General features: G+C 41.4%; 1 protein-coding gene across 1 annotated transcript; it reads right to left on the bottom strand.

Moving 5' to 3' along the window:
* Window positions 1–9310: 9310 nt before the first annotated feature.
* On the bottom strand, window positions 9311–11249 carry LOC135481065 (uncharacterized). The gene is made up of 3 exons (XM_064760997.1): window positions 11201–11249; window positions 10821–10903; window positions 9311–10040 (listed from the first exon to the last, which is right to left on the bottom strand). Exons 2-3 carry the CDS (start codon window positions 10894–10896, stop codon window positions 9562–9564), a joined length of 555 nt encoding a protein of 184 aa, XP_064617067.1. The 5' UTR covers window positions 10897–10903; window positions 11201–11249; the 3' UTR covers window positions 9311–9561.
* Between the last annotated feature and the right edge of the window lie 1048 nt (window positions 11250–12297).

The raw sequence follows: 12297 nt of genomic DNA, 5'->3' as shown, positions 1-12297 counted from the left end.
GTTGCTTGAGTGGTAGTACAATGCGTGGTCAACTTGTACTCGTCGACAGCTAATATCATGTATTTATATTTCACGTCACATTTTGTGCACGTATATCCTTTTTGTAAAATCGTCTTTTTATAAATGTTCCCCTTGTGCACGTATATGGGCAAAATAATAAATGCTTATGAAAAGAACTCAGTTTATTTTCTTATTCTGTAATTCGCACTTCACTGAATTACATAGTTACCCTCTAGAGCTTAATATATGCTTGACGAACGGCAGCCATTTGTTAACCTGCTGATCGATTCCATTGAACCGGGTCGGGTCATATGAAAGACTTTACTTGGTACTTGTTGCTGCCTCGATTGGTGCTCAGCACTGAGATGGTAGAACAAGTAAACATGACCGGTTGGCCCGGTGTCAGCATAATGTAACTGCGTGGAGTGTCATGACTGGTATCTTCGACATGATACTTCAGTGAAGGCAGCACTTTGGAAACGTGGGCTCGTCCTGCCACAAAAAGATACATTGTATGTACACACACGTAATGACTCCTCGACGTCATTTGACTGAACAGTTGTCAAGTACAACGTTAAACCCCAAGCACGCACACAAACATTTATTCGACAGTTGAAACACACACAGTCCACTTTATATTCAACATATTATACATGTAATATCCTTATCCTGTTGGTCTATTACAACTTTTATACTGAAGTAACAAATTATGGGAGTGGTTGATTTCTACACGCAGTAGGTTAGCCATTGGTTAAGGGCAGTCATGTGCCATATATCGACATACATTTTAATAGTACAATTGGATACATTCTTTGATGAGCTACACATCGTGCCTTTTACTTGTGATAGTTAAATTCACAGGTTAGAGACAATTTTGAATATGCTGGTATAAGTCTATACTGTTTGAAATGAAAGCAATGTACAATTAAAGGTTCTGAAGTGTCTCATATTGTTTTGTTTCATGGTAATGTTATTTATGCTCTTTGTTTTCCTGTGAAATAAGACGCTAATATCAAAAAGTTAATTTTGGCGGGAGGAAACCGGGCAGTCTATGTGGCGAGAGCTGGACAGTTGTATCGAGGGTGCGGTTTAGGCGTGTGAGCCACCGTTGACCCCTGGAAGGATAAAGGGTTTACATATACTTTATTGGATCAGATAAATATCTCCCATTTCTGCATTAAGAAAGCCTTCGCTTAACAAGGAAGCCTGTTAAGTATGTACACTTATGGAAAAAAATTACAAAAGTTAACAGGTTTTCAGATTTATCCTCCCTCACATCTCCCTACCCCACACCCCCAACTCCACACTTCCATACCCCACACCCCTCCTTTCCACCGAACTTTCCATACTCTTCACAGCCCATTTAAAATAACTTGAACACAGTTATAATTTCGCGAACAATCAAAACAAATGTACTTGATCAAGACAGTTCACACTGAAACTGTCAGCATATAACTCAGTAATTGAAATATTTGAAAAATTCAGATGAATTGATCACACGCATTTTACTCGATGCAAACACTTTTCACATATCAGTGTGGATGTAAAAAAAAAATCAGTTTCACTAAGGAAGCTCACATTCCAACACATCACTCATAGTCAGACAGATACGCGGGCTGGGCGCGATTTCTCGTTGGGTTTGGTTCTGACGGAATGTCCAGATCATCGTACGGATCGTTGACTTCCATTTCAGGTAGGTTGATTCTCGGGATTTTCTTCAGATGAGAACAATTCCGTGTGTACTGTTCACCGTTAGAACCTTGGACGATTACCATCCATCCTTTTGTAGAGACCACTTTGAATGAACGTTTGTCAAAATTGATTGACAGTTTGTTTTTATATTTGGCTGCTAGCAGGACAGTATCTCCTGGTTTAAGGTTGGAGACACGGGTACCAGATTTCGCGTCGGAACAAGCTTTCATTTTCAGCTTGGCTTGTGCATCACTTTGTTTAGCAGATTGATATTTCTCGTGGCACGAAGAGCTTACAGGTTCTGGTAGATTGGTCTTGATTGGCCGCGAAAAGAGCAGCTCGGCCGGAGATACATCTGTGATTGAATGTGGGGCTGCTCAATGATTCAGCAGAAACTGGTTGAGATCTTCTGCCACTTTCCCTTTTCAATGAAAGAGGATCGAACAGCCTTTTCTAGGGTCCGCATAAAGCGTTCCACCTGGCCGTTTGCCTTGGACCAGTAAGGAGTTACTTTTCTGTGTTTGAAACCTCAAATTTCCGCAAATTTCGTGAACTCATTACCATTGAACGGCGGGCCATTGTCAGTTTTAAGTACGTCGACAATGCCGCGTGTGGAGAAAATTCTGTCAAATTACATTACATGGGCGACTGATGTCGATTTCACAACCAGGAGGTTGTCACCGTTTGGGAAAGGTCCATAAAAATCGGCCCTAACATGACTCTGGTGCTTGTCAATCATTTCGGTCATATTCGGTGGCCCTGGTTTTGGAGATTGTCCGTTTGCTTGACATGGAATACACTGACTAATTAAAGTCTCTGTGTCCTTGTCGATACATGGGTACCAGGCTTTTTCGCGCAGCAATCGCTTTGTTTTCACGACGGGAAAGTTCAAGGATGTGTGATCTGAGTGTTTGTGGAATGATGATACGTGATCCGCGAAGAAGAATGTCGGCAGACGGTGTTAGACTTAGTTAATTTCTGATTTTATAGAACTGTTGTAGATCTGGATCATGTTTGTCCCATTTTCAGGATGAAACAGCTGCCGCGAGCTTTGTCATAACCTTGTCCTGTTTGGTTGCATTTTGAATATCAGTCAGAGTAAGCGACTTCTGACATATTCATCGGCCTTGTTTCTGTCGGAGAAAGAAACTGTCGGCTGAGGATGTCGAGACAAAAACTCTGCAGGGTTGTTTGCCCCTGGTTGGTAAATGTCGTATGGTTGTAAACGAAGGTGCCATCTCTTGATGTGCGCTGGGCACTGGCGGCTAGTTGAACATCGGTATCAGCGGCTTGTGATCAGTTATCAAAGTGCATGACTGTCCAAACACATGTAGATGAAATTTCTCGCAGACCCAAACTATGGCCAGAGCCTCTCCTTCCGTTTGGGAATATCTGCACGTCCGAGAGCGTGCGACTTGCGTAGCAGATGACGTGGTGTTGTCCGCTTCCGTCCACCTGTGTAAGGATGGCGGCAACACCGACCGGTGTTGAATTCCGTTGTGTTGTTTGGATCAAAATGCGACACCACTGACGTTTCTGACAGTGAGGATTTTAGACGATCGAAGGTATTTTGGTGTTTTTCAGTCAAATCAAATTTCACGTTTTGTCTCGTCAGCACACGCAGTTGTTCCGTTATTGTCGCGTAGTCGTGGATGAAGCGCAACACATAGTTTGTCATTCCTAGGAAGCTTCGAACAACCGATGCATCCTTTGGAATTGGATCGTTTATTAATGCGGCCACTTTTGCCGGATCTGGGGATATTCCTTTCTTGGAAAATAAAAATCCAAAGAACTCAAGACTGGGTTCGTTAAAAACATATTTTTCCAGCCTGAGTCTAAGGCCTTTGTCTCTAAGTCTCTGGAAAACCATCCGCAGCGACTTGTCATGTTCAGTTTGTGTTTGGCCAAACATGATGATGTCGTCTGATAGGTTTTTCACACCCAGTATGTCACTTAGTGTCTGTTGAATCACGTCCTGGAAAATTTATGACGCTGACGACAAGCCAAACATCAGGCACTTGTATCTCCGCAGGCCTTTGTGTGTGGCAAATGTTTTCAGGTACCGTGACTCTGGGAGTAATTCGATCTGACGATCGATCCCTTGTCGCATATCGAGTTTGGAAAATACTGTCGCTCCGTTTAGATCATGTATGATTTCGCCATGGTGGATGACGTTCACGAAGGACAGCAGTATTTGGGAACCTCATATCGACACATGCACGGACACTTGATTTGATTTATTTATTTATTTGATTGGTGTTTTACGCCTTACTCAAGAATATTTCACCTATACGACGGCGGCCAGCATTATGGTGGGTGGAAACCGGGCAGAGCCCGGGGGAAACCAACGACCATCCGCAGGTTGCTGGCAGACCTTCCCACATACGACACTTGATTTGTCCTTCTTCGGTACCACCACTGGTGTAGGACCATTAACCTTCTCTATGATGTCTGCTTCTTCTGCATTTTCATGTTCTAATTCTATTGAATTGGTACTCCTTTAATTTGCCTACACCATCAAATATGTCTGAGAATTCAGATATGAGCTCGTCAGCTGACGATATAGGTTGTTCTCATTTTTCTTCACTGTCAGGAGTTTAGCAACTGATGGCAGAGGTTGTTCGGGTAGGGAAGTTAGGGCTTGATACATGCAGAAACTTTGGAGTAGGAAGAATTTAACTTGGGGTACCCTTATCTTGGAAATATGTCTGTTTGCCCGCTCTCAAGCACGAAGTTCAAAGCTCTGGAGTACACATACTGTTCAAAATATCTCAACCAGATCAAATGTTTTGGAAAGCTGGCATGTATATCTGCAAGAAAAATGAAAAATTCCAATGATCAAGTATTTTAAATTTTCCAGTAACAAACATTTAGAAAATTATGGATTTTCAAACAGATTTTCATGTTTACAGTAGTACTAAGAAAATAGTTAAAGACCAAAAGTTTCAAAATATATATCAAAAGATAGGTAATTTATTTGACAGTTCACTTACAAAATATAAGACATGTCTTTTAGCAACTTAGTGCAAAATTTGACTTACAGTGATACAGTGGGGTGCCAAAGCGGATTTTCAAAATTACAGAAAAGTCCACTTAGATCAACATCAAAGTAAACATAAGTATCCAAATTGATACAGAAATGCTCATAGGCACTGTTTCCATGGATAGGGCTTAAGAAAAGACTAGTATCCCTGTTACAAACTGATTCTCATGATAAAACCCTTTGAAAGAACACCCACTTTCCCCTCCCCACTGCCCCGCCTCCCCCATGGCTGCAATTGGCTGATTGGCTTACCTCAACTCACAGTGCAAAAGGATCCCACCACTTGTGTTGTTGTCTCAGACTAAATTAGTACTTTCTATATAACAAACACCAAAGTGTGACACTGGTATCTACACGACATAAATAGAGGGGAGAAATTTGAATTTGACACATAAACAAAAAGAAAGCCATACAGTACATGCACATTGGTCATTCAGGCAGTCAGCAAGGCAACCTTCCCGAGACATGTTGAAGGGACTCAAAAAGAGGGAAAAAGTTAAACTTTTTAACCTGTACCAACACAGAAATCCTCAAATAATCAGTGAGAAATTACATGCGTAATTAGGCTCCACACTGGATGTTCCCGGGTGGGCATGAGGAATGGCCATTTAAACGGCCCATGCATAAATATATGAGAAATCTGTGAAGTTTATCACTGAGTGGAGATTGAGGCATAAACTGTCTGCCACGGTGGGGGGTAAATACATACTCATCCCATGATGATGAATCAGTGTTACTCACTTCTGCGTGTATTTGATTAACGGGCTTTTTGGTTCGATTTGGTGAGATACGACACACGCTGCTAAAAGTTGGTTGAGTTTACCACAGTTCCCACATGTTTTACCAGTAGCTGGACAACTTGCATTTCTGTGTGGCCAAACACCTCCACAATTTCGACACTCATTATTTCCGTGTGGTTTGTTTTGGGGTTTTTGAATAGGTGCATGCTTTTGGCTTTTGTGTCTCAAACTTTGACATTACAATGACACATGGGAACCCCTACCTGGAATTGCTAGCTGAGGCGACAGTGACAACGGACTAGCAAATTATTTGGTGCCCTGCAGGAGTAAAGGAAGTACAGAGTTATTCAAGGTAACATTATGGAACAAGATAGGACTAGTATACGTAATAACAGCCTTGCACAGCTAGTGAAAGTCTAATTTGGATGCATGCCGTTTTTGTACTAAGGTTATCCCCTTGGGCAGAATGAAATAAAATTTCAGAGGAAATCTCCCAGATTACAATATTCCAAAATGGATGCGAGACAGGAACTTCATTCAAATTCAGAATGAGGTGCACAAGACGGTCGATTGTGCCCGAATTTTTTCACTCGCTCCGACTGTAGTTAAGGGTAGATAACTCTGTCTATTTTCTCGCATGCGCACATTACCTAGGTTACATATGTTAATACGTTGGCCATGTGGCGAGCTTAGCCGGCCATTCTCAAGTTACAAGGGGCAATCAAAGGACGCGAGGACTAATTTTAACATTAACGATTAAGCCTTGAGATATTTTGTGAGGTTTCAACTCGATGGAAACAAGAGTTTTATATTAACAACAGTGTTTGCCTAATGCCTTTATTCTCAGCACAATTAGGTTTTAATGCATAATTTCCATCGAAGAATTTGTTGAATTTATAAGAATCGATTGCCGATAGATTCCGTTTTATCTAAACTGACGACCAATAGAAATGTCACCAAGACTTTGAGAGGCAACTGAACAAATACATTTCCCTTATACGACGGCGGCCATTGTTACGGTGGGAGGAAACCGGACAGAGCCCGCCCACGACCACCCGTAGGTAGTTGGTAGATCTTCCCGCGTATGGTGTATTTATGAAAGCGCTGTTTCAGCATGATGCGAAACAGGTGACACTCCATGACAGAGAGAAATCTTTTCATCAACAGTGACAGTTCAATCGTCCAAACCCTAAACAAAAAGATAGAATTTTTTTTTTATTTATATGCTTTCATAGTTGGAAGCCAGCCATCAATCAAACAACTTAAGCAATCCTCATTCATTTTCCATCTGAACTTAATGAGTTAAGAATCACTTTACCATTAATCCTAAAAATATTTTTCCCTGTAAGTTCAAGTTCAGCTCAGGGTGGCTTCCTCTCCGGCCGTAAGTGGGAAGGTCTTCCAGCAACCTGCGGATGGTCGTGGGTTTCCCCGGGGTCTGTCTCCTAACATAATGCTGTCCGCCGTCGTATAAGTTTAAAATTCTTGAGTTCGGCGTGAAACACCAATAAAATATATAGATCCTAAATGAATATATCTTATTATTATGGTGAGATATTGACAACGCTCTTTTCCTGCCATTTGCGGCCTTTAGTTTGCTTGCACAGGATAAACTTCTCTTCACAATTATGACGGGGCATAGCTAAGTAAAATTTGGAGTATATTTTTTGGCCTTTCTTGCATGATCGGAGTCATGCATAGCGTTCTTTACAATGCCCGCCTCCCTGTGCCGTCTCCCATTACGTAAAGTGTCCCACACTGCTCCATTTTCATAATACAGGTTGAAGTATCTGAACACAAAGTAATAGTTTGTTTTTAAAACATTCACTTTACGGAAAACACCGTTAAACGTGACATATAGAGTAAAAGACGTATTAAATGCTTTGTTCCAACATTTTAAGTATTTCGCGTATTGTACTGTTTAAATGATTTCAAGTCAAAGAAAGCTAAATATATGGAGTAAAGTTCGCCATACAGACAACTGAAAACTGTGGGCTAAAATTCTATCATTTTGAAAGGCATTGAAATATTGAATACTTTGTTTTCTGATGATCACCAGAAGGAAAAACGTTTTGGAAACATTATTTCATTAATCATAGGTAAAAAAAGTTTTTCCAACATTAAGTGTCGTGATTAGAGTTGGATAAATTTCCAGGGACTTCAGAGTTCCTAACCTCTGATAGTATGGTCCATAAAGCCTACATTAGAATTCAAAAGTTTGGACACCTTTAACTTCACAAAAATCTAGAAAATAAATGAAAGTATATTTATGGGTGATCACTTCTGAGATTTTAAGAGGTCTTTTTCGATAATTTCGAGTTTGAAATATTCAGTGAGAAAACAACATTTACAGGCATCTTCCTGTGATTGCTTGATATTACCTAATGTTCTTATCGACCAAGCTCCTCTGTGGCCCAGTTGGTTAGCGCGCTAGCGCAGCGTAATGACCCAGGAGTCTCTCACCAATGTGGTCGCTGTTCAAGTCCAGCTCATGCTGGCTTCTTCTCCGGCCGTACGTGGGAAGATCTGACAGCAACCTGCAGATGGTCGTGTGTTTCCCCCGGGCTCTGCCCGGTTTCCACCCACCACATTGCATCGTAAAAATCAAATATTCTGGAGTACGGCGTAAAACACCAATCAAATAAATAAATGAATGATGATACGCCCAGCTTATATGCAGAAGAAATTTTACAGATAATAAATGAAAAGACAATAGTTTTGTGGCCTTTTGGGGACTGGAATCCATTCTTGAATCCGGAGATCAGTTATAATAAATATCGTCATATAAATACAAAAAGTCACGTGATTTTGTATTGAACTGATTGATGATCGATGGGTTCGTCTTTTTCCGGACGATGCCGAGTGCGGCCTAGTGTCCTGTCGCTTCGACTAAAAATGTCGGTTAGCAAAGTTTGGCTTGCTGAGGTTGGACCAGGCACATTTGTGATAATTCATTATAATTAAATCAGGATTATTGCAGGATGAGAGAACATTTTTGTAGTGTACATTTTTTTAATAAGACTTATTTCTATGGCAACAAGTAATGTAGGCATAACGTCGCCATGGCCCTTAAATACTCGTAACGTTAAGTAGGCTATGTACAAGTGGGCCTACGTAATCTATATTTCCCAAACGCTAATCTGGGAATCAAGAATGAAACAAATCTCAGATCTAAGTCGCTGTTAAATCGCAGTGCTTAATATGCTACTGTTAGGGCAGCAAAAACTGACGAGCTCTGGCAGGCACTTTCGCTGTTCTTCTCTCTTCTTTCATTAAAAAAAAATGCCAGAACATCTCAGCAATAAACTAAGGAAAATTCTTTTATGTAAGTCGTCGCGGGTATCTATCAGTCAATCCATCAATCAGTCAACTAATCAATCAGTTATTTAGTGTCCTGCTTTGTTTTGCAGCGTATTCGAACCCAGCTGGGCATGATCTCCATTATGCGAACGTTTTTGTTCATCCATTATCCTGGCCGTCGCTCTATCTGTGAAACATTCTCGCTTACGGCGTTAAACACGAATTCATCAAATCTGTAAATACTCCAAACGACCTAAAATTTCGCTCACAACGGTGCATTTGAGAGGCAAATAAATGTCACAAAATATTATTTTTGGCTCTGAAGTTTACAATTTCCAGTAGAATATCATCTCATGTTCTCATATGAAACCTCAACCCACATTTCTAAACTCTCAGAATCAGAGAAAATGGGCAAGTTAATCATGGACGAAATTTATGGTCATTTAGGGTAGATCAACACACCACATCGCAAATTACAGCCTCTGACTCGCGCAACTTACAAAACAATTCATCCAATAAAAAGGTCGGTGTGCTTGCAACGAGACTTTATTGAGAGAAGGGTTCCACAAAATATCAGGATCATAGTAAGCATATGATAAGAGTAGGGTTATATACCGGTATACATGTGTGCAAAAAGAACGGATCTGTGAGAGGATATTTCATAATAAAATGGTGGAGCAGGAAATCGTCATCGGTTAGTCATAGCAGTCGGGTGACCTGGATAACGGGGAATCTGAGCTATTAGATTATCATCGCCATTCGCAGCTGTCATCAGGCGTCACCACCTTAATCACCCTTTGCAAGTTTGGCTGCAACAGCGGCTGCAACATCAGCTGCAATACGGGCTGCAACATCGGCTGCAGCACCAACCTCAACACCAGCTGCAAGATCGGCTTCAACAATGGCTGCAACATCGGCTGTAATATCGGCTACAATATCGACTCCAACACCGACTCCAAGATCGACCGCAACAACGGCTGCAACATTAGCTGCAACACCGGCTGCAATATCGGCTGCAGCACCGCCTGTAACACCACCTGCAAGAGCGACTGCAAGTTGGGCTTCAACAACGGCTGCAACATCGGCTAGAAGCCTGGCTACAAGACCGACTCCAAGGCCTGCAACACCGCCCACAACACGGCCAATACCGCCTGTAAGACCGCCTACAAGACCGCCAAGGCCGTTTGTAAGACCACCAAGATCGCCAAGACCGCCTAAAAGACCGCCCAGACCCCCGTCAAGAATGCCAAGGCCGCCAACACCGGCTTTCGGTTAAAAAGACAAAAATTGAAATACCAATAAAATAAATGATTACAATTTTAACATTGAGAGAGAAAATAACAAAGTATTTAGGTGAACTGATGACAACTGCAGCAGAGATCGTCCATTAATGGGCCTCTATAAATGAAATATTCAAAATATTCAAAATATTCTCAACTGTGGAACTGATGAAGAGATCACCTCTCTAGAGATTGGTGCATACGCTGTAAGGAGTTCTCTGCAACAAACCACTCAAGAACTGAGGAATGTCGGGGATTCCATGTATTATGCTAGGATTGAACCAAGTCGTCGTGTGTCATAACGATTGAATTTATTTCTTAATTGTTTGTTGTTGCACGCCGTATTCATGAATATTTCACCTATGCGACGGAGACCAGCATTATGGTAGAAGGAAACCGGGTAGAGCCCGAACATCCGCAGGTTGCTGCTAAACCTTCCCATGTACGACCGGAGAGAAAAGCCAGCAAGAGCTCGACTTAAACTTACAGCTACCGCATTGGTGAGAGGCTCCTCCGTCAGTGCACCGCGCTGGCGCGCTAACCACCTCGGCCAAGGAGGCCCCTCATAACGGCTGAAATACATATACATGTACTTAAGCGTTTACCGGTTTGGTATGGTTATGATAGCGCCTTCCAGCTTCCATTATCATACACCATTCACCAGCTGTGCCTTACATCAAAAGTCATTTTCAACTCACATTATTGAAACGACATGTATGTGGACAAAATAACCCCGAGTATCAATAGGGCGGATGTAACACTCACCTGCAGCTTGGCCACCTGGAAGAGGGACCAGCAGGCACAAGACGGCCACAAGGAAAGGGATGCCATGGGAAACCATTTTCAGCCTGGAAATTAAAAATGAAGTTAATTTTCATTTTCATAATTATAGAGTGGATGAATATATTTATCAAGTATTTTTAATTTTTCAGATGCAGAAAGAATTTCTGTAACCGTTACACAAAGTTACAGAGAATCTCACTGCTTAACTATAAACAAAACATTTTCAAAACCGAGAATATTTTGATATTTTGCAAACCATCGGTGCGGTCAAAAACAACAGTTTGGACATCGCTCAAAAATCGCAGTGCTGATTTATTTCAATCAGAACTGATTTATAGCCTAAAATATTTTGGTATACTCACAAATACGACGAGATCTACTCTTCCAAGTGAAGTGGGCTTCTCTTCGCTTCCGTGGAGCACATGTGGCTTTGCTAACCGATGGATGGGAATTTATACAGACGACAAACGCTTAATCGGCATTTTTTTTCTTATCCTCATTACTTGGATTGGTGGAATATCTTGTTTGGGGAGGAGTCAAGCCTGCGATTGGTCAACGTTTTCCAAGTATTTTCCAGATTTTAATTTGTTGAACCCCATGACTGCGTTTGCGCATGTCAATATTTTGCATAAGGAACTTGCTTCTTTTTGTGAAGGCGGTAGGATTGATTGAAAGAATATATGAATAAAATGCAAAAAGAGATTAGAGACAGCCATTTTAAAATTCTAAAATTATCCCAAACCTGCAATTAATAGGTTATTCAGCAGATGAAAAGAGCTTGGTATGTTCAAGAGTGGTTACAAAGCGGAGATATGCACCTATAATAGTCATCAGTTATACTGGGAAAGACATATCATATACTAGAGGGACACCTTGTGTCCACTTCAAATTGAAAATCTGAAACAAAAGCTGTTAATTTAAGCAGTTCAACTTCTTAATGTGACGGAAAACTTCACACACTTGTCACAGATACACTTGGAACGATATGTACAGATCTTCAATAAGGGTTCCCTATAAACTTACAGGGCCTTGACTGGCCGAGGTGGTTAGCGTGCCAGTGCAGCGTAATGACACAGAGACCTCTCACCCGTGCTGTGAGCTGAAGTCCAGCACAAAAAACAAATATTGCTGTCCTGGTTTCCTGTCTGGACGTACATGGGGAAGGTCTCCCGGGCTCTGCCCGATTTCCTCCCACCATAAAGCTGGCCGCAATCGTATCAGTGAAATATTCTTGGGTACGTGGTAAAACACGAATCAAATGAATAAATGATTGTAATTCCCCTCTCGCCTCTCCCCAGGCTCATTAATTCTGGCTGTGGTATAAAATGTTAAGGATTTACAAGGCCTTAGGTGTCACCAAATTTGAGCATCAAATTAATCTATGTGTGGCTCAAGCATTACAATTTTTTTTTAAAAATTATGCATCAGAAAATATTACTGAGCGATTAATTTTTGACGC

This window comes from Liolophura sinensis, chromosome 13 (assembly GCF_032854445.1).
Source record: "Liolophura sinensis isolate JHLJ2023 chromosome 13, CUHK_Ljap_v2, whole genome shotgun sequence".
NCBI lineage: Eukaryota > Metazoa > Mollusca > Polyplacophora > Chitonida > Chitonidae > Liolophura > Liolophura sinensis.
Note: the sequence above shows the minus strand (reverse complement) of the source record. Positions and strands in the feature narration are given on the sequence as shown.

Bases quoted from the DNA above. Each gene is read 5' to 3' on its own strand.
- LOC135481065 (XM_064760997.1), bottom strand. From the start codon at position 10,896: ATGGTTTCCCATGGCATCCCTTTCCTTGTGGCCGTCTTGTGCCTGCTG. The intron at 10,041-10,820 runs GTGAGTGTTACA...TTTAACCGAAAG, and splicing joins TCCAGGTGGCCAAGCTGCAG to CCGGTGTTGGCGGCCTTGGC.